General features: G+C 41.1%; 2 protein-coding genes across 2 annotated transcripts; one reads left to right on the top strand and one right to left on the bottom strand.

Moving 5' to 3' along the window:
* The first annotated feature begins 411 nt into the window (after nucleotides 1-411).
* Nucleotides 412-9,046, top strand: LOC107379412 (adaptin ear-binding coat-associated protein 1). Its single transcript, XM_015950142.3, has 7 exons — nucleotides 412-569; nucleotides 1,252-1,352; nucleotides 1,661-1,765; nucleotides 3,854-3,935; nucleotides 4,029-4,137; nucleotides 6,769-6,916; nucleotides 7,605-9,046. Exons 1-7 carry the CDS (start codon nucleotides 469-471, stop codon nucleotides 7,715-7,717), a joined length of 759 nt encoding a protein of 252 aa, XP_015805628.1. The 5' UTR covers nucleotides 412-468; the 3' UTR covers nucleotides 7,718-9,046.
* A 2-nt stretch (nucleotides 9,047-9,048) lies between these two features.
* mfap5 (microfibril associated protein 5) lies at nucleotides 9,049-16,666 on the bottom strand. The gene is made up of 7 exons (XM_015950143.3): nucleotides 16,012-16,666; nucleotides 15,125-15,200; nucleotides 14,981-15,013; nucleotides 14,834-14,872; nucleotides 14,678-14,765; nucleotides 9,513-9,586; nucleotides 9,049-9,443 (listed from the first exon to the last, which is right to left on the bottom strand). Exons 1-7 carry the CDS (start codon nucleotides 16,132-16,134, stop codon nucleotides 9,331-9,333), a joined length of 546 nt encoding a protein of 181 aa, XP_015805629.1. The 5' UTR covers nucleotides 16,135-16,666; the 3' UTR covers nucleotides 9,049-9,330.
* Between the last annotated feature and the right edge of the window lie 4,135 nt (nucleotides 16,667-20,801).

The following is a 20,801-nucleotide window of genomic DNA, read 5'->3' as shown; positions in this document are numbered from 1 at the left end:
ATTGCAGACAATAATGAACTTCATCATAATATGCAAATTTTTTTAGAAGGACCTATATTTAATCAATTTCCCTCTGGGATTAATAAAGTATTTTTGAATTTGAATTGAATATATATATATATATATATATATATATATATATATATATATATATATATATATATATATATATATATATATATATATATATATATATACATATATATATATATACATATATATTATTTCATATATTTCACATATATATTTTTTTCAGTATACATTTTCAGTATTTTATTTAAATTTAAATTCCTCCTCACTGAGGAAGAGATGTGGTGGTGCCCTGAATCACAAGCGCACCATCTAAAACGGTGAAAATGGCGCAGAGAGTAGAGTGCGCTCTTACGCCATGAGTTACGGTTACGTTTCCGTTAACGCTGCACGGACACAAAATTACCGCCACCAGCACCACCGGCTTACTCAGTCAAGATGGCGACGGAGGGTCAGTTCGAGTATGAGTCGGTGCTGTGTGTCAAACCTGAAGTCAGCGTTTACCGAATTCCACCGAGGACATCTAACCGGGCCATCAGGTGAGGAGGGGGACTGGCTTGTTTTTGTCTCAGCATCCGCGCGAGCTGTGTCCGCGAGGAGTCTGTTCCACCGCATCACGTGACGTAAGGGTTTGTTATGCTATGCGTTAGCAAGGTCATAAAGAAACGACTAGCCAACACACAAACATATAAACCGGGCATGTCGCCGTGTCATCCTAGTGGGTATAAAACTGAAGGCAGATTTTTAAGTGTCCGCTTGTTCTTTCCCTAAATTATAAGATAAATATTTAACACTGACGTCCTCTTAATATATTTTTATTACAACGGTTTATTGTACTTTTCGGCCCTCGTTTACCTGCATGGACGTTTCAGCAGAGCATCCCGGAAGCTAGAGGACTTGCTCAAGGACACTTCAGCAAGGATGCTCTAACTCAAAATGTCTTCTTGACTGACAGCAGAATTATTCCGCTGAATGTTTTATCAGGTGCAGCTTCTTTTGACTGAGAAATACACAAAACACCAGTTCACCAGCCAGTAAACTGGTGACCCCAGTGAGTAAGCGTACGTGTTTATGTAACATTTTAACCTTATGTGTCGGGAAAGCCTGTGATGCTGCTCATAAAGTATGTGGAGAGACTGAGTGGGATAATTCCTAACAGGACATTTTCATCTGTCAACATCAGACTTAAACTGTTTACCTGCATCATCTGTTGTTCCTCAGGGCTGCTGATTGGAAGCTGGACGCTCCTGATTGGACAGGGCGCATGCGCGTGACAGCTCGGGGTAAAGTGGCCTATGTGAAACTGGAGGACAAAATTTCTGGTGAGAGACGAGCAGACGGGACAGAGTTGGTGTTTACTCCCACTGCTGTAAATCACTTCACTGTGTAGTCTTCTGCTTTACCACCTGCTCTCTGTTAGTCATCTAATCCAAGGTTACAGACCAGGCAGTTTGTGTTGGACTGACGAGGGTGCATCACTGTTTTTCTCCAGGCACGCACTTCATTTGGCTTATTTTAATCTCACATGTGCACTGACAGTTTAATCCACCTCGTCATGGAGGTTTTCGTACTTTCGAGTCCCTCCTGGTGATTCAGTTTTAATTGCCACCTGTCCTGTTTTAATGTACAGGGGAGCTGTTTGCCCAAGCGCCCGTGGAGGAGTACCCTGGCATTGCAGTAGAAACAGTCAGTGACTCAAGTCGTTACTTTGTGCTTCGAATCCAAGATGACAACAGTGAGTCAGCTTTTAGCAAAGCTATAAATATTCCATCTGTGCTTTTAGAAAATGTCACTTGTGAGCTAAACGTGTTAATTAGTGCATAGCTGTGCTTTCCAGAATACCTGTGGAGTATTTATGTAAAGCTACAAAATTCTCAAAGGAATAATCACACAAGCAACTCATTTGGATTGGATTTGAAGGGATTGTGGAGAAAAAAAATCATGACATTGTTATTTTGGTGGATTATTTAATTTGATTAGCTACACAAAGAGTTATGAAATACAGAGTTCACATTTTAAGGAGACCGCAGACTCCAATTGAGTACGGAACGGTTGTAAGTAAAGTGTGTTTATAAAGCACTTATCACAGAAAGAAAAATCACAAGGTGCTTCACAAAGGTCAACAAAACAAATCATAAAGTCATAAAATGATCATCAAAAACAATATATATATATATATATATATATATATATATATATATAATTAAATGAAAGATACTTAAAATGAGAAAAACACAAAAGATTTAAGTAAAAACCGTTTTCATTAACATCAGAAGGAGACAGTTTCAACATTTAAAGGCCAAGTTCACTTAGAAACCGTTTTTTAACTTATTTTTTTAAAGGTAGTGGCCAGACTTGAACTTGAAGGAGTTCCCAGAGGTGTTTGGGTCGCAGGCTGTAATGCACATAACACACAAGCTTACATTAGAAAGAAGGACAACACCTGTCACTACACCAGCCCTCTATGTGACAGCACACCTCCCATTTGCTCATCGTCCCAATAGGTGGGCCGCCTATTGGGGACCACTGCTCCATACAATGGCGAGTGTCTCCCTTGTTTTGTCAACTCCGCCTACTGGTTACTCGTATATTGCAGTGTGTGAATGCATCGTGTTAATTTTGGGGGATGCACACTTCAAATCATCACAAGTTATGCAAGGCAGCCATTTTAAACATGCGCACGCGTCGTTAAACGGCAAGTATATTCCAGGCCTTAGCATTCATGGACTCGCCTAACTTGGCCTGCTGCGGGAAAGACTGTTGTTTATTTAGTGTCCAGGAAAGAGCAGAGCACATCTAGGCTAGTAGAAGCTAACTGTTAGCAACTCCATCACACAGCAGAACTCCTTTAGGATTTTGTTATTTGTCGAGATAAAAAAAATCAACTTTAAAAAGTAAATGGAGACCGTGGTAGAGTGAGGATGCTGTTAGCCAATCAGAGATGAGATGTTGAAATATCAGGAAATAAGACTCCAACACCTGCCGTATTCTGCTCCCCTCTGCTATGGCTTACATATACTTCCTGACAAAGGAGCACAAAAGCTTTTCCCCCCACAGAGATTGTCTCACAAGACCTGCAATCTAGGGAACTTGGTCTTTAATAGTGATACAAATTGTGTTCACAATGAATAGATTGTCTTAGCTCTCCAGCTGTTAGCCCTTTGGTCATATGGATCAATATTGTTTATAGTGGTCAGCTTAGCTAAATATCGATCCCTGGCATCTTTGCTAAGTTTTTCTAGATCGGGTATTTGATACCAGAATGCTATCACACAGCACTCTCTTCTCTTTTCCTACAGCCTGTTTAGTTCCCATCACCATCCAAGATGGCACTGGGGGAGGGTTGTCATCTAACTGAATAAAACCAGTAGCAGAATCCAGTTTTCTAATTCCATTCTCAGAAAAGAACCAAATAATGGGATTGAGTAACCATCAGAACAAACGTCCAATATTCTATTTGCCGAAATAGTGGTGGGCATTCTGAGGTCAGGAACGACAAAATAAGAGCATTCCTGCAAAGCAGAATGGGACAAAACAGTTTGTAATCCTATTTTTCTTTCAATTGTTTTGGTTTTGGAATTAAAATTGAAGTTTGAAGGCAGATGTCATTGATTTTACAGCCAGAATGTGTAGTGCTGTTAATATACTCGCACTTCTCACCTAGCTTGTATGTCGTAGCTTACAAAACTTTTATTTTTTCTTTTACAAATGTACCATGTGCTTTGCAAATGTACAGAGTAGGTCAACAGCCAGCCAATAAGGATATAGAACGTATAATAATTGTTTCAACTGTCCTACTGTTTTTTTCTTTTATCATGCGAAGGCCGTAGTGCATTCATTGGCATTGGGTTTGGAGATCGAGGAGACGCATTTGACTTCAACGTTGCTCTTCAAGACCATTTTAAGTATGCAGCATCGTAACATCAACAGTAAAGGAATCACTTGTTTTGGTGTTGCTTCTAACCTGGCTGATGTTTTTGCCTTTCTGTCCATCTTAGATGGGTAAAGCAAGAAAATGAACTGACGAAACAGGCACAGGCTCCAGACTCCATTCCTAAACTGGACCTGAGCTTCAAAGAGGGCCAAACGATAACTTTAAATATCGGGGTACGTAAACAGTTTAATGGACTTTAATCTCGAAATGTCAAAAATTCTTTTAGGTTAGTGTTTAGGCTTTTAGAAATGAAGTTTGTTATAGAACTGTGTTTCTGCTGCTTTGAAATAGGATTGGGCTGTGAGTTTCACATGCAGGCTGAACGTGCGTAACGAACCCCGTGTCCTGCGTTAGCAGGGGGAATGCTCGGTAGAGGTGTGAATCTTCACTTGTCTCCCGATTCGATTCGATTACGATTATTGGGTCAACGATTCAATTCGATTCGATATCCCGATGCATCACGATTATTTCATATTGATTTGTTTTCGTCGATAAATAGAAGATGTCAGATAATTGCATTTTATTTTTTTTTAATCTAAAACGTAATTGACACAACCTGCCATCTCTCAAAAGCTCTCCATTCACAACAGGTTAGGACAAAACATTTAAGAAGATTTAACAAAGTAAAACATCTGTTTCCTGGTTCAACAGCACGCCTCAGGCTGAGAAAAACACGCTTTGCAAAAACTCACAAAATCTAAAAAAGTACTGAAAACCTACAGGACACATAATGTAATAATACAATACATAATGTGTTCATATATGAGTGTTTAATGTCTCTGAGCAGCTCTAGAGTCAGATATTTATGCCACAGTTGAAGGGTGTCAGAAATAACACCAAATGAAATGTTTGACTTAGTTTATTTTATTTGAACCCAGTGGTTCATTTCTGAAATGTTGGAGAATGAATCAAGTTCTGTTTGATGCAGAAAATAATAAAACATAAAACAAATTCTACACTTCCAATAATATTTAAGATGTGTGTTTTATTCTTCCTGATAATAACACCAGCAGAAGGCTGTGGGCTGGATTAGGATTAAATTACCCAGATGATGGATCTCCTTCACTAACCAGCTAACTACAAACCTTTCCACTAACCTGTCCTGTGTGACCCTCACCCTTTAACCCTCATGTCCATGCTGTCTCTGGAGGAGCAGATAGGAGACAAGTCTCCTGTAACCTAAAATGAACCAAAGCAGCTTCCTCCCAGTTTCTCTTTCAGCTGAATTTAACATCAGTTTATCAGTCATTTATTGTCATTTCTACCACATGTGCAAGACATACAGAGAAACAAAACAAAAGAATAAAGTGGAACAAGAACTTCTATTTCTCTCTCCTTTTAACTTCTCCGTGTCCCTAAATAAAAGATGATTATGCTGCAGCCGCCGTCACTGACCCCGCCCCCTCCCCAAGACCGGATCCCCCTACATTACAACAAGCAGTCTGACTGAGCGCTTCCAGGAGAAATAATAATTAAATTATGAAAATAATAACGCGTGTTTGGAGCATCGGTTTGGAGGAGCGTCCTCCGATCGTCTCTCTTGTGTGAGCAGACAGTGTCTCTCTCTCTCTCTCTCTCTCTCTGTCGCTGATCGAGCAAGCGGAGCGCCGCACGACAACCTGCTCAATTAACATAATTCACGGCCCAAATCCAACAGAACCGGTCGGGCTGATTCGGTTCCGGTTTGGTCTCGGGTTACAACTCTAGCGCTCAGCCCTGCAGTACCACAGCCGGAGGTAAATGTGGAGGACGCTCACTCTGACAGATTTGGATGCGGCGCTGGTGCCGCCGTTAAAAAAACAAGACTACATTCCACTATAATCGATTATGGCGTACTCTTCTATGATGCAGAATCGTTTATGTCCGCATCCCGATGCATCGATTATTTGATTATTTTCCTCAGCTCTAATGCTCGGGGCGATAAAAGCCACACAGATCTATGTCACACTGTAAATTAGCATTCAGGGACTCGCCCCTCTTAGCATTAGCAATTCCACAACATGGCCGAACTCCTTCAGGCATGTGTTATTTGTGGAGATAAAACCTCAACGTTGCAAAGAATAACCGGGTCTGTGGTAGAGTCGCGTTGCTGTTAGCAAATCATAAGCGAGGTGTCTGAATATCAGGAAATGACGAGTAAGACTCCAAATGCTGCAGTTTTCTGCTCTCTGCTCCTCCGACTAACTTTTACTTCCTGAAACGGCACTGCTAGAGCGATTTTTCATGGAGACAGACTCGCAATACATTAACTCATTCACCGCCAGCCGTTTCCTGATCAGAAAAGCCCTTCGCTGCCAGCGTTTTTCAGCATTTTCACAGTTTTTTTTAAGAGTCACAGAACGTCGTGCGCTAAGATGATGTCGACGCCAAAACAACCAAAACAAAGAGTAGACTCACCTCTTACATCGGGAAGAATCCGCACGTTTCAAGCGTTATCCTTTCTTTCATAATCCGTTGTCGAATTGTGATCGGCTGAAGCCCTTCCGGTTCGCGCCTCACTTTTTTTCACAGCAGCGGCGCCAAAACGATCTCCTAACACATGGATTTTCTGCTTCCTGATCACGTGACGTGTGACGTACGCGGATAAAGATCAGCTTTAGAGCTGGGATGTTTGTTCTCACGGTGCTGGGGCTCGTTCCGACGCCCACACAGTAAAAAAGTGCAATGCAGCGAACGGCTGGATTTAAAATGACGACTTTGTCGTCATTGGCAGTGAACGAGTTAATGTGCACTAGAGACAACTGCAGATGTGTTGAGACTGGATTTGGTCTTTAAGAAGTTGTATTTCTGTGGTTTTAATATAGCAATCAAAGAAAAGGGACCGGTCTCGTCCACAAAGTTCAGGAGGTTTGGGCCTCCTTCCTCCTCCACCTGGTGGAAAACTGGCCCCGCCCCCTTCGTCCAGATCTACCAATCACAACACACAGCCATCAGTGGGAGGAAGTGACACAGGTAGGTCCTTTATTCTTCTAAGCCATGAAATATTGTGGCAATCATGAAACTAGGTGTTCTTTACTTTAGCAGAAATGAAATGCATTTAATCGATATTAGTAAAAAATAATAAGGACTTTTGTTTTATTGTGATAAATTACTAGTAACAACAAGTTACTTTAACACACACGGCTACATGAGTCCTATCTGGTCCCTTGATGCATCCTCTCCTCAGAATCATAAACCACATTCTGCACTTGTAACTTCACTCTGTCCGGTTTCATCTGCTGAGATTTAAAGATGCTTCTCTCCTGAGATCTCTGCAGCCGTCTGTGTTTAATTAAAGCGAGAGGAATTTTGGTTTTGGTGCCCGAAACATTTCAAAAATTCTACAGAACTCGTGTTATCAAAGAAGACTTATTTTTAATATGGTGTGTGGTTACTGCAGAGTAAAAGAGGAAATGTTTGTGCGAAGACTCACCGCCTCCGAGGTTCAAAGCTCACTTTATTAATGTGACTGGTGTTGGATAAACAGAGAGCAGAGATCTTCCAGCCGTTTTATTTCTTTAATTTTTCATTCAGTTTTTGCTCATAGATTTAAGAAAATGCTTAAAATAAATACTTTTAATTGTTCTGTGTGTATATTCAACCGATTACAAACACAAATAGTAAAATCCAGTCTTTTATTTTTGTTATTTCTCACCACCAGGTACTTTATTAGACCTGGACTCCAGCAACTCCAACTCAGCGGCTCCGTTCAACCCCACCTCCACGGCCGGCTCCGACCTGTGGGGGGACTTTGACTCCGTGTCCCAGCAGTAAAAAAAAAAAAAAAAAAAAAAAGACGTTTATTCTGTTTTACTTCCTGTTTCCTCGCTGTAAAACCATGCAGCACTTGTTGGGAATTACTTTTCCCCATTCTGGGGTCCCGCGTTTCTCCCTGCCGAGCAGGGTAACCCTCTGTCGTTTTATGTTGCTCTGAATTCCTCGCTGCAGAGTCTTGAACAATAGAACGGGTAGAAGCTCGACTCATCTCAGTAGATCTCGGATCTTTTTTCTTTGTTCTTTTCCCTCTTCCTCCTACCTGCAGCAGTGTATTAGCTACTTGCTATTGCTAGTCTACATATAGATATATCAGAAGATGCATAATCGTGTCCGTTACATCTAATTAAATATATAATAAAATAGATTTGTATGTACAGAGAAGATTTATTTTAAATGAGTGTATATATGGGGTCAGTAGTTTCGTCGGTGATGTGCCGTAGCTCGTTCTTCTTCGTGTCTCCAGCTGTGGGACTGACTTTATGCACTGACCGTGTCTTTGTTAGTAATTCATAAATTTCAGCGCTTAGGTTGTCTTGTGTTCATTTGGGGTTAATGTGAAGTTCACCACAAAAGGGGTTTGCTTACGAGTCCCATCAGGCCGCAGCTCCTCGGCTCTTGTGGCCGCGCAGCTGCTCAACACCAACTCCGGTGGGGATTGGGAGCGGGAGTCGAGCCTTCTGTAAATCAAGACACGTTGACGTTGAAGCATGGGATGAGAGAGGGTGTTGGGAAACGAAGAAATACTTTTATCTTCACCTCAAGGGAAAGAGGAGATTATTTATTCCATGTTATGTCATTTCCACTCAGCACAGCTGTTTAAGCTGTGCCCGGTGAGTCACGGGGGTCGCGACCGCCGTTTCCTCTAAGAACAGCTCCGTCTCTGTTCGGTGAGTCTGAGGAAGACCTCGACTGCTTCATGTATTTAACAGGTGATCAGGTAATGCATCTCAGCCAGATTAACTGTGAACTTCAGTACATTTATTGTTTTGGTACGCAGGAAAAAGCAACCGAACCAAGCTAATGTGTGTTTCCCGGACTGTTCTGTTGTGATATTATGTAGTAAATTATGGATTAAGTTTCACTTCTATCACATGCACGTGTGTTGGTGTGTGGTGATGGATGTTGCTTGGAGCACAAAAAAAAGTACGAGTGTTTGTTTATTGTCTAAATATATGCACTTGTCTCAGATGTTACTAGTCGTTCAAACTGTAAACGTGTGGAAATAAATATGCAAAGAAGAAAATACAGAAAACACTCATGACACAAGCAGCCATGTTTGCTTTGGGGAGAGTAGAGTGGGGAAAATAAACGTAGAAATGCTCAGAAGCTGGTTTTCTTGTATTTTATTTGCTGCCGTAGTGTGTAGAATATTTATCATTTACAGTCATGAAGTCACTCCGTGCTGCTACAGGCCCATTACTACAGTAGCTTAACCAGAAGAGACATGGTCGGAGTCCAGAAACACACGTGAAATGAGCACAGCTTCAACATTCAGAGCGCTTAGGTTGTCTTGTGTTCATTTGGGATTAATGTAATGTAAACAGAGAAATGACAGAACACGTGTTGACAAGAGAAAGAAGGGAGCCCCAACTCCAGAACGCTGGAATCCTTCAGGCCTGGTTTGCCCACGTTTTGATGTTTCCACTGCGATTGCGGCAGCGTTTCCTTGTAGTTGATCTCTCGAGACGTCTGGGCCACCCGGACAACTCTCTGCAAAGTTCAGCTGTCAAGATAAAAGGTTGTTTAATGTAACTAATGCTTAATTAGTTTTTTCGAATGAAAACAGTCTCACCTCTCAGGTACTCGTCTTGTTGGCAGACCGTCCTCGTACAGATCTCGTTGTTGATCACGTAAACACGAGGCAGGCTGCGTCAGCAATGGGATTAAACAACATTAAGTTTGTTTTTGTTGTTTTAAATATTCAAACAAGCTTTTTTAGCAGTTTAAGATATACACAAGTAGAGTTTAGGTGCTTGTAGAGTTTTTATGCATTTGAACGTCTTTGATGCCTTTAGAAAGTAAATAAAATTCATGTTATAAATCATGTAACAAGATGGCATAAATGAGTCAAATGCATGGACGTAATTTGGGGGGGGGGGGCAGGGGGGACATGTCCCCCCCCACTTTTTCAAAAGTCAAGTTTTGACCCCTGCACTTTTTACCATCCAAAAACAATATTACGCTATACCCCCCCCCCCCCCCCCCCCCACCTCTAAAGTGAAAATTACGTCCTTGGTCAAATGTGACTGAAAAATACAGGTAAAACAGGAAAAGATTGGAATGTGGTACACAAGTCCATTTATTTCAGTAATGCAGTTTAGACTGAGAGACTATCTAAAGCAGGGGCATTCAATTCCAGTCCTGGAGGGCCAGAACACAGTACATTTTAGTTGTTTCTTGGCTCCAACACACTTTATTCAGTAGTTGAGTCACCTTTGCAGCAGCTCATCAGGCTCTGCAGAAACCTGTTCATCTTCTGATCGAAATCAAGTGTTGAAACAGCTAAAACTAAATTGTGCTGGATATTTATGGAACTAGGATTGGGACAAAATAACATTTAATGCGTACCAAGTTTTGTAACTGTGACTTTTGTTGCAATTAATTCTCATTTTGTAACACGTAACTTCGGTACGTAACATGAAACTTTGATTTAGTAGCTTGCAGGAAAAAAAATCAATGTACAAGTTTCAAATCACAACTTGAAAAACACAAATCTCAGTCTACAGTTACAAACTCAAGCCTGCAAGTACAAAACATTTTGTCCCAAATGGACAGGAATCCAAGATTCATGATTGGCTGGCCAGAAAAAAAAAGCCTGCCATTGGCTCTTTGGGAAGGAAGCTAGACTTGAGACAAAATGTTTTATACTTGTTTTGTAACTGTAGACTGAGATGTGTGTATTGAAGGTTGTGATTTGAAACTTGTACATTGATTTTTTTGCAAGTTACAAAATGAAGGTTTCATGTTACGCATCAAATGTTACGTGTTACTAAATGAAAGTTACAGTTGCAAAACATGTTACAGGTTACAAAGCTTTGTACAAGTTACATGTAATATCGATCCAATCCTAGTTCCATAGTTACCGGCTCTCCAGGCCCGGAATTGAACCTTTTGCAGGTGTTTTGGGTTAATTAGCTGGAGTGTGACACTTTCCCTAACCCTAACCCTTTCACAGTATTCTAATTGAGATTTTAAATGTGGGGTTTTCACAAACTGTAAGTCATTCATCACAATAACTAATAAAGGCTTGGAATATTTGGCTTTACATTGAATTAGGCTATTTTATGTATTAGTTCAACCTTCTAAGATGAATTATTCGCATAAATGAACTTTTGTATGATTTCCAAAGGAGTTCAAATGAAGGCAACTGGACTTCTTTGGTTTCTTGAAGACGTTTTGCTTCTGATGCAAGGAGCTTCTTCAGTTGTGACTGGAATATGGGAGGTCGAGTTTATAAGCTGTAGCTGTCTGTTGTTGCTTAACGAGCTGAAACTGCTTATGAATACCCCTCCTCTCTACCCCCCGAGGAGTTGTTGATGTCATTAGGTCCTTTTATGTTAGAATGGCTGCTTTGATTAGATGCAGGAGGGTGGGACCTAGTCCGAAACTGCTTTGGAATTCTGTTTTGAGATGCATTGTTGGTGCTGGAAAGGTGAAACCTGAGACCTCAAAAAAAAAAAAAAAAAAACTGAGACCTCCTTCTCTGTTGGTCTTTCCCGTTTGACATAGAGTGTGTTTACATGCAGCCAGTAACCCTTTTAAAACCCGAATATTCACAATAACCCGGTTCCGCGGGTCCATGTAAACACCGCCAAAAACCCGGATATGCTCATAACCGGGTTTTTAAAAACCCGATTACTACACCTGGGGTAACCCTTTTCTAACCCGAATGTTTGGTCGTGTAAACGCATATCGGGATATCCCCATCAAAGTGTGTGTTCTGCGCATGCTCTGTTCGCAAGGAATCTTGGTCTTTTGAGTAGCGAGATGTCTTGTATGCGCCAGAACACTGGAAGTAAACAACAAGTTGGGAGCAACATGGCGAGTCACGGCACAGCACCACACTTTTGGAGTGATGAGGAAACTAAAGCGCAAACAAACGCGGTCGCTATCTCTTCCGAACTGGGAAACATGTTGTTTTCACGGATACCGGAACAAGAAGAACCGGAAATGACGCATATTGCGTCTGGACGTAGTCCATATGTCCTGACGCTACCCCAACGTCCGCATTTAAATCGGGTTATGCAAGTTAGAGGTAACTCTTTCTATTTATGCTTGTAAACGGGTTATTCTGATCAACTCAGAAACCCGAATACCGACCTTAACCTGATCATAACCCGGATATTGGCTGCATGTAAACGTAGTCATAGATAGCTTCCTTTACTCCTTTCTCAAACCATCTCTGTCCAGAACATTGTCATTTTCTAAAGTGTGTTCCTTGTCCTTCAGGTGTAGGTGGACTGCAGAGTTTTAACCTGAAGAGGTGGCTCTCCTGTGTTGTGCCATGCTCATTATAGTTTAGTTTCCCTGCACTGTTGCCTTCATTTGAACCCTTTGGATTACCATGACCAGGATGACTGAGAACGTTCACTGGCATTTGTATGATATGCTAATTTTTGGAGCTTAACTTTCTACCTCGATGAAAAGCAGGAGAAACAAAAAGTAAGAGTGTATGTATTTTTTACTTAGTGGGTTAACAGGTGTGAGTTAGTGCCAAGTTTCATGTGTTGTGGAAAAGTTTATAGGACATGTTTCCTATAAGGTCACAAAAATGGTTTCAAAATCTTGATACTTATTTTAAAAGTTTGATGACCTGCACGGTGACAGAGAAATGCTGGATATCTCACAAGCAAACAAAATCCACCTTGTCCGCAAGCAAAGCTGGGCACACTGGTGTGCATTTCAGAGCTGCAGCAGTTAAAGCCACTGGTCTGCAAGATGGGGTGTGTTTTCAGGACGTTTGGGACCAAAGTAAAACATTTTACTTTAAATAAGGCAACAGGAAATCCAGCATAGATGCCTGATTCTACCTGTCAGGCATGGTGGAGGTACAATCATGGTTTAGGCCCATTTAGTTGTATCAAGGCAGCAAACAATGCTACGAGGATTTCTGAATTAACCCAGTAAATGTAAAATCCCAGAACATGTTTGTGAACTAAAATTTCATTATGGAGGAAAAGGATTGAATCAAGAATCCTGGTTTGTCTTTTGTGATGAAAATCTGGAAAAATAATCTCCAAGGAGAAACAAGAACATTTATACTGGAAACATGTTGTTGCAAGGAAAGCTGCCAAAAGGTGAAATATTTTGTTTTTAAAATCCATGAAGTCTGGCGCCACACAGTTTATTGCATGACTCTTTGTTGTTGTTTTGGTAGATTTTCTTGGATATAAATCTGTTTTGGATTTTTGAGATCATTGTTTTGACAGAAGGAAATCATTTGCTCTTTGCACAAAGTCTGTGCATGCAGTTATACTGTGCAGATATAGGGTTTCCTCCAGGGGCGCCTCCAGCAAATTTTGATAGGGGTGGCCAGATGGGGCCAAAGAACTTTTTGGGGCGGCTCACCAAGTTTGTCCACCAAATTGTGGTAACTCTGGGAGAGTTCAGCCTGTGGCGATGCATTCCATTACTCCTTTATTCATTTTTATTAAAAATAAATAAATAAAAAGTACGTATCCAAAACATCCATCCATCCATTTTCATCCACTTATCCGGAGTCGGGTCGTGGGGACAGTAGCCTGAGTCGAGAGGCCAAGACTTCCCTCTCCCCAGCCACTTGGGCCAGCTCCTCCGGGGGAATCCCAAGGCGTTCCCTGGCCAGGTGAGAGACATAGTCCCTTCACCGTGTCCTGGGTCTACCTTCAGGCCTTCTGCCGGTTGGACGTGCCCGGAAACACTCACTAGGGAGGCATCCAGGAGGCATCCTGACCAGATTCCCGAGCCACCTCAACTGGCTCCTCTCGATGTGGAGGAGCAGCGGGTCTACTCCAAGCCCCTCCCGGATGACAGAGCTTCTCACCCTATCTCTAAGGGAGAGCCCAGCCACTCTTCGGAGAAAACTCATTTCGGCCGCTTTTATCCGCGGTCTCGTTCTTTTGGTCATTACCCAAAACTCATGACCATAGATGAGGGTAGGAAGGTAGATCGACCGGTAAATCGAGAGCTTCGCCTTCTGACTCAGCTCTCTATTCACCACGACAGACCGGTACAACGCCCGCATCACTGCAGATGCAGCACCAATCCGCCTATCGATCTCACGCTCCAGCTTTCCCTCACTCGTTAACAAGACCCCGAGATACTTGAACTCCTCCACTTGGGGCAGGACATCGTCCCTGACCCGGAGAAGGCATTCTACTCTTTTCCGAATCAAGACCATGGTCTCAGATTTAGATTTAAAAAAATTTAATTTACATTTTACAAACAATCATTTCAGAAAAATACAGTTATTTAAAATGTTATTTCAAATTTTATCTTAAAATGTATTTTTTTATTTCACCTGTTGCTGTGTTCAGAGAAAACAATGGAGATTAAAACTTTTTAAAATGGTGATAAGAAGAAACATGCATTTTTTAATTCTGATTATTTCTTTACTCACTATTTGTATTATTTTTATTTCATTTTACAATTTTGTTTTGAATAAATAAGATCAATTTATGGTTTGAGTGAACATTAATACGATTTATTAACACTGGCTTTTCCTGGGGGGGTTGCAGCAATTCCATGGCCACCCCTGGGCACCCCTTGTGGGCGCCATTGGTTTCCTCACCATAACATGTTTGATTACTTTAGCTAATGCACACACATATCAGTGCTCATTCACATCGGGATTATTTTACGGTAAATGAACAGACAACAACCCTGAAATATATAGTAAAGGAATGCAATTTAAGCAAAAAGAAGCATTTTTAAAATTGCAAACAAAAGGACCCAAAGAGAGCTTTTATGTCAGATTACCTGTAAAGACAAAGCCTGCCAATACATCTCTTCACTGGTCTCTGAACCGAGTACATCCTGGTGCAAGGATACATCTCCCCTCTGCAGTCTGCAGAGGAGGAAAGAAGTGTTTGAGCACAACTAAAGGTCAAAAGGTGAGATAGTGGCGTCACTCACTGGCCGGTAGCGGGGTGGCTCCCGGTTGCTCAGCGCTTTCTAGAAACAATGAAAGAAAATAGGATCAGACCAGGGAGGAAAACATCCTCCAGCTGACAGAAGTCTGTCATCCTGATCAAAAGTGGGACTTCTGAGGAGAACGTTTACCGCGCGTTTGGGCCTGGACCACAGCTGTGAGCGCTGCGGAACAGAAACCAGATGAGGGGAGTGTTTCGCAGAATAAAAACAAACACGCAGCGACTCAACCGTAATTAAGTACAGTGACTTGTGTGTTCGTTTTGGCAGCGTTACCGTGGAAACTGCAGAGGAGCAGGACCGCTGGGAGGCTGCCCATTTCCTTCGACTTGTGAGAGGTGAACTTTACAAGCTGCAGGAAGAGGAAGAGAGTTGGGATGATTTCACATGCTGGAACCGCTGAATATCCTCTCTATGCCGTTTATGTTTCCTTTATTCCTCACGCATATGAATGCTCCCCACACTCTGAGTCACTGTAATGTTTTCCTTCAGGCTTTGCCTCAGTTAAAAACACAGATGTGCAGTGGAGTGGGATGTTTTAGGAAGTTTTCACAGCTATAAAAGTGGGCCTGAGCTCATTTTCCTATGTTTATTTAATCTAGAATTTATTGAAAGCTTGTAAACAGGTTGATAAAGTAGCAGCGGAGCGGCGAAGGAAAACGCCTCACCTCCGTAAATGTGTTTTTCTCCCTCGCCCGACTCCTTGATCCCCTCCCCGCTCTCCCGCCCAGCACCATTCCTCGTGTGATGTGTCAGAGTAACTTCGGAGTCGAAAATGTGAGTCCTTTCAAAAGAATGTGTTTTTTGGGCCCTGTTTGAGCCCCCCCCCCCCCCCCCCCCTACCCCTCTCTTGCAGTCGCACATTCTTTCCCCAGCTTTATTTTCTAAGAGGATGTCCACGTCCCTCAAATACGTAACCATCGCTAGCCAGTTACCTTTCCTCTGAAGTTCTCAGCAGGGATAGTTTACTGGAAACCGGTTTTCTTGTTGCACTAGACTTCGGATACAAAGCGTTTGTTTGGAAGTGGATCGGTTTCCCAGCCAAGAATTCTCCTACAACTCCTTACATCCTTCAGCCTTTGGATTGGAGTTTTCCTCCATCTGTTGATGTTCCTGTGTGCGTTTTCTAACAGAATGTGGAAAAATAATGAACTTGTACTCACGACTTTTGCTGTCGTCCACAACCGCTTTGGTTTTGTGAATCTTTTGTCTTCTCTTCTTTCTCCTCCCTCCATCTCCTGCACCCTCCTCTTCTTCTCCCTCTTCCTCCTCCTCCTCCTCCTCATCACAGATTCATGTTTTTGATCCGTTTCTTGCAACAGTTGGGTTAACTTTCATAACCAACATAGAAAATTCTCATTTCCAGTCTCATAATGTTTTTGTAGAACATTTGTAGGTGGATGCTTGCATAGATGGGGTGCTGTTTGTAAAGTTAATCAGACTTCAACAGCAGTAATTTGGGTTATTTAGCCTGCCAGAAGAGATAAAAACAGGAGTTCATGTTGTAACAACCTGTGGTTGTCACCTCACTACACAGTTCCTCCCACCACTTTCACCCAGCCAACGTCCTGATTGCAATTCCCTGTGCACCTGTGTGGATTACTCCACTCCGCCCTTTAACTGCCTGCATATCTCGCTCATTTCCCTCTCAGCCCCCTGCGAGAAGCAGCGTGATGTGAAGGAGCTGGAAAGCAAAGAACCGACTATTTAAATGTTGTCCTACCGAGCACTGAGGTTGTTAATCCCTCTACGCTGGAATCCAGACTTTAATTAACGGAAGGAAACGTTAACTTAACGAGTTAACTTTCGCTATTGGAAGCCGACGTCATCGCCAAGACACCACTTTATCTGGTCAACCCGACAACAGATGAAGAACTTACCTTCTGTGGACGGCCAGCCGAAGAAATCCTCATCTCGCTCCACAAGTTCTATCAAAACTAAAAACATTGTGAGAGTCTTGCTGCTCCTCATTGGGTTCCTTAAAGTCACCCTGTCAGTTTATTTTTATTGTGTACTAATCCGTATACCAGGCCTGACCTCGGGATGAAGAATAAATAAATGGACTTCTGAAAAAGTTCAACTCAAGAATTGCCCGCCTGAACTTTTGATATTTTTGGTGTTTTTCTTTGTTAATCAGGTTTTTTCTTTAAAGAGCAAGTCACCCCCAAATCAACTTTTTATTTCTGGTAATCTATATAAATGCATGTCTAATCGTGCTGCAGACATGCAGACGTGGTCAATAGTTTTGCACTTTAGTGCATTTTAGTTAAAATGTACATTTTCTGCCTAAAACTGTCAGTGTTGTGCCGTTGTCAGGTGAAAACTCTGCGCTGCATTTGAATTTAAATCTGCCATCACTATTGGCTAAGAGGTACTCTAGAACGTTAGCTGGTACCATATGATGTCACAATGTTGTTGTGAGCCTGTGTGTGTGTGTGTGGCTGTGTCTCAATTCAGGGTCTGCATCCTTCGTCGACCGGATTCGTCGGCCGGTTACGTCACAGCGCCGCGACCAGGCCTGTCCCAATTCGAAGACTCCTTCAAATGCGGTCGACGAATTCGGCCTTCTTTTTGCCTGAATGAAGGATGGGTCCGGTGTATCCTTCAATGGTTCACATTTCCCAAGATGCCTTGCGGGTCGGACGGTAGAACTTTTAAAAACAATGGCGGACAGTGAAGCGGGAGCTGTCGGAGAGGATTGCGCATATAAATGTCAGTATAAACTTGAAAACTGTTAGGTTAAGGGCTTTTTGTGATACATGAACGTTATTTTAGTTTGAAATGTCACAGTAGAAGTGCTTGTATTGCGGTCTCGGCTCGTATGTTCGGCCGCTCGGTGTCGTACTTCTCCCGCTACGTTTTCCCCCTGATTTTAATAGAAGTTTGTATTTTAGGGACAAAAGAGAAAACCAGGGAATTTATTAAGCTTAGGGCGGATATGGACCACATGTTCACCGGAGCAAAGTATTCGGCGGCTGTGGCATGTATATACAATAACATCTCATATTTTAAAAACTCGTTTGACTTTAGTTTTTTCTGCGAAAACATGAAAGGAATAACCCGTTGTCCTCTTTTCTCTAACTTTTCTCTTCCTGTTTTGTTTTTTTACATGTTTGTTAAGACTATTCTGGAGGAAATGGGCATCCAGGGGAAGGTGACAGCGATGACCAGCTTCTGGAGCTGATCAGGGAGGACAAGAGGCTGCAGAGGGAGGCAGAGCAGCAGAGGGCACAGGAGAGAAGGGAGAACGTTGACAGGCTTTTTACTTTGCTAGAAAAAAATGGTTAAGAAAGATTAAACATGTACATATAAAAGAAATATCTAAATAAAATCAGTTCTGTATTAAACTCTTGAATTTTATTTTTGTTTACAAATGTGAATTGTTTAATATTACAGGGTATCCCGCTGGGTCTTGAAAAGTCTTAAAAGGTGATAAATCGGTTTTGGTCAAATTAAGACCTTTAGAAAGTATTAAAAACTATTATCACATCTTTGCTCAGGCTCAGCTTGTCGAAAGTATTTTCTCTGAATTAGCTCTCCAGCAGTCAAGGAAATGATTAAAAAGCTAAATAAAACGCCATCGTTAAAAGTTCCTTCTCCCTTCTGCTCAGCGGTTCCACGGTTGCTAGGCGACGGAACGTTTGCCGAGGGAGTGGCGGTAATTCATGAGGGCTAGGCATGTCCAAATTCACAGCCGTTAACATCCGGTCTACTCGGCCGATGGAGGACCCAGCCCACATCGGCCGAGTAGGCTGGGTCCTGCGAAGGATGCAGACCCTGAATTGAGACACAGCGTGTGTGTATTTGTCAGCGGCTCCGCCCACCCGGTCTCCTAGGCAACAGCATTTGTTGCATTTTTCAAACAGGAAGTGGGAGTTGAGTAATTCTCTGGTAGGGGGTGACTTGCTCTTTAAGTTTGTACAAGGGTATATATCTAGCAATGTATGTCCTTGAGTAGCGGGTTTATTAAATCATTCCTTTAATTATTAAAACATCCTATAAGTCAGGAGGGAGACCTGACTGGCACCCCCAAAAACCATTTAATACATTTATAAATGTCACAGTTATCAACTATTTTGCAAGCAGTTTATTTAAAATTACAACGAATTATTTTATAAACTAAAGATTTAGTTTGGGAATTAAATATTTAGACAAGACAGCTTTAGCACATTCCATACACAGAGACAAAGTGCTGTCCAGGTACAGGAAAAACAGTGAAAACATAAAATAGTGAATTTTAAAATCAACGTGACAACATAAAACTGTATATTATTAAATCTAATGTAAAATACACAAATAAAATTGGATTTTAATGAAGAAAATTTTAAGCATAGAGCTGTTACAGTGCAGAAAGTAAAAATGGGAAACAATCATTCAAAGGTAGATTTAGTTCAGACCTAAACTTTCATTTTCCAAACTAAATATTTAGCTCCAAACTAAATATTTAGCAGGGAAATAATTATTTGTTTAAATAACAAATGTTTATTTTGTAGCTAAATATGTAGTTAGGAAACTGATTTTGTAATCTTAATATTTAATTTGGTGCTAAATATTTAGTTTGAAAACTGAACATTTGACTCCAAACTAGATGTTTAGAACAAATCTAAATATTTAGTTGTCAAACTAAACGTTTGACTCCCAATATTTAGATTAAATTTAAATATTGAGTTTGTAAAGTTAAATAATTAGTTTGGAAAATAAACATAGGTCTGACTTAAATATATATTTTCCAAATTAAATATGTCAAAACAAATATTTAGCTTGCTAACTAAATATTTTGTTGTGAACTTTGACATTTATAAATGTATGGATGATGCGGTGAAAATGTTACAATTTTTTACTTTACAAAGGGCACCCCATATTGATAAGCATCTCTTTTGCACCCAAAAAGTGATCAAATTCAAGTGTTTCTGTTGGTGACAAACTTGATAATAAAGGACCCTGTGTGTTCTTGCAAATTATGGTTTGTTTTGTTGCAAAAACTCCCTTTTTATTGAGCCCATCATAGTCCTGTAGAAATAAAAATTACATGTTTCAACATCAAAACACTTGCTTTTGCATATTGCATGTACAAATCCAGTATGATGTCTTTATTGCTTAAGGGTCTCTAAAAATCAAATAACTTCAAATAAAATACACCCAAGTATGTACTGACATCAGAGTTCCTTTGTAAATGTGAAGATTTTAGATATTTAAGTCTTACAAAGATTTTCATTATCACTAGAGCCTTTTTTATTTGCAGTCTTTCAGGAAAAGAAACTCTCAACAGACCCGACGATTGCCCTTTGTGTGATACTCAACGCCAACAGCAGAGGGAGCAGTACTCAAAGAAAAAATTCATGAGAAATTAAGTATTTTCTAGGCTTCTCTGTACCTGCAATTTAACAGTTACCAGAGATGATAATTAAGCTGTTTGCTGTTGGTGATGATGAAAAGTATTTGTGTTCATACAAAGACACAAAATCAATTAAAACAAAAAAAAATCTTGTTTTTCTTGGTGGGTTTTGGGATCTTGTTACTCAAAATGTACTCCAGTGGAAATTACACCGTGCCCTGCATGAATCTTAAGGTGGAATCGGATCCACGATAAGCTGCCATAAGTTCCTCTGTCAACATCTCGAGCGTTTTTGGAGCGCCGTGGTCTGAGTGTCCAAATCAGTGTCTCCCAAATCACTTGGAAAACGAAACCTTAGATCGTCTGCAGGAATATTTCAGATTCATCCACTTGATGCTGTAAAATTATTAATTAACTGTGCATCATACACCGGATTACTAAGATTGTGTAAGCTGTCAAATTTTACTCATCGTGTAAAGATGCAGCTGACACCAAAGGTCATATATTTTTGACCCTTTGTCTGTGAGATCCTTTGTGCTTTTCCATGGGGACGGTTATAGCATCTACAGGAGCGAAACTTGATCTCTGGACTGGACTAATATAAATGTTACCACACAC

Source organism: Nothobranchius furzeri, chromosome 5, assembly GCF_043380555.1.
Source record: "Nothobranchius furzeri strain GRZ-AD chromosome 5, NfurGRZ-RIMD1, whole genome shotgun sequence".
Classification (NCBI taxonomy): domain Eukaryota; kingdom Metazoa; phylum Chordata; class Actinopteri; order Cyprinodontiformes; family Nothobranchiidae; genus Nothobranchius; species Nothobranchius furzeri.
Note: the sequence above shows the minus strand (reverse complement) of the source record. Positions and strands in the feature narration are given on the sequence as shown.

Excerpts from the sequence above, each read along its gene's own strand:
- mfap5 (XM_015950143.3), bottom strand. The coding sequence starts at position 16,134 with ATGAGGAGGAGGAGGAGGAGGAAGAGGGAGAAGAAGAGGAGGGTGCAG. Across the intron at positions 15,201-16,011 it reads TGTGGACGACAGCAAAAGTC|CTTGTAAAGTTCACCTCTCA; the intron begins GTGAGTACAAGT and ends CTCTTCCTGCAG. Across the intron at positions 14,766-14,833 it reads AGCCACCCCGCTACCGGCCA|ACTGCAGAGGGGAGATGTAT; the intron begins GTGAGTGACGCC and ends CCTCCTCTGCAG.
- LOC107379412 (XM_015950142.3), top strand. The coding sequence starts at position 469 with ATGGCGACGGAGGGTCAGTTCGAGTATGAGTCGGTGCTGTGTGTCAAA. Across the intron at positions 1,766-3,853 it reads TCGAATCCAAGATGACAACA|GCCGTAGTGCATTCATTGGC; the intron begins GTGAGTCAGCTT and ends TATCATGCGAAG. Across the intron at positions 3,936-4,028 it reads GCTCTTCAAGACCATTTTAA|ATGGGTAAAGCAAGAAAATG; the intron begins GTATGCAGCATC and ends TGTCCATCTTAG.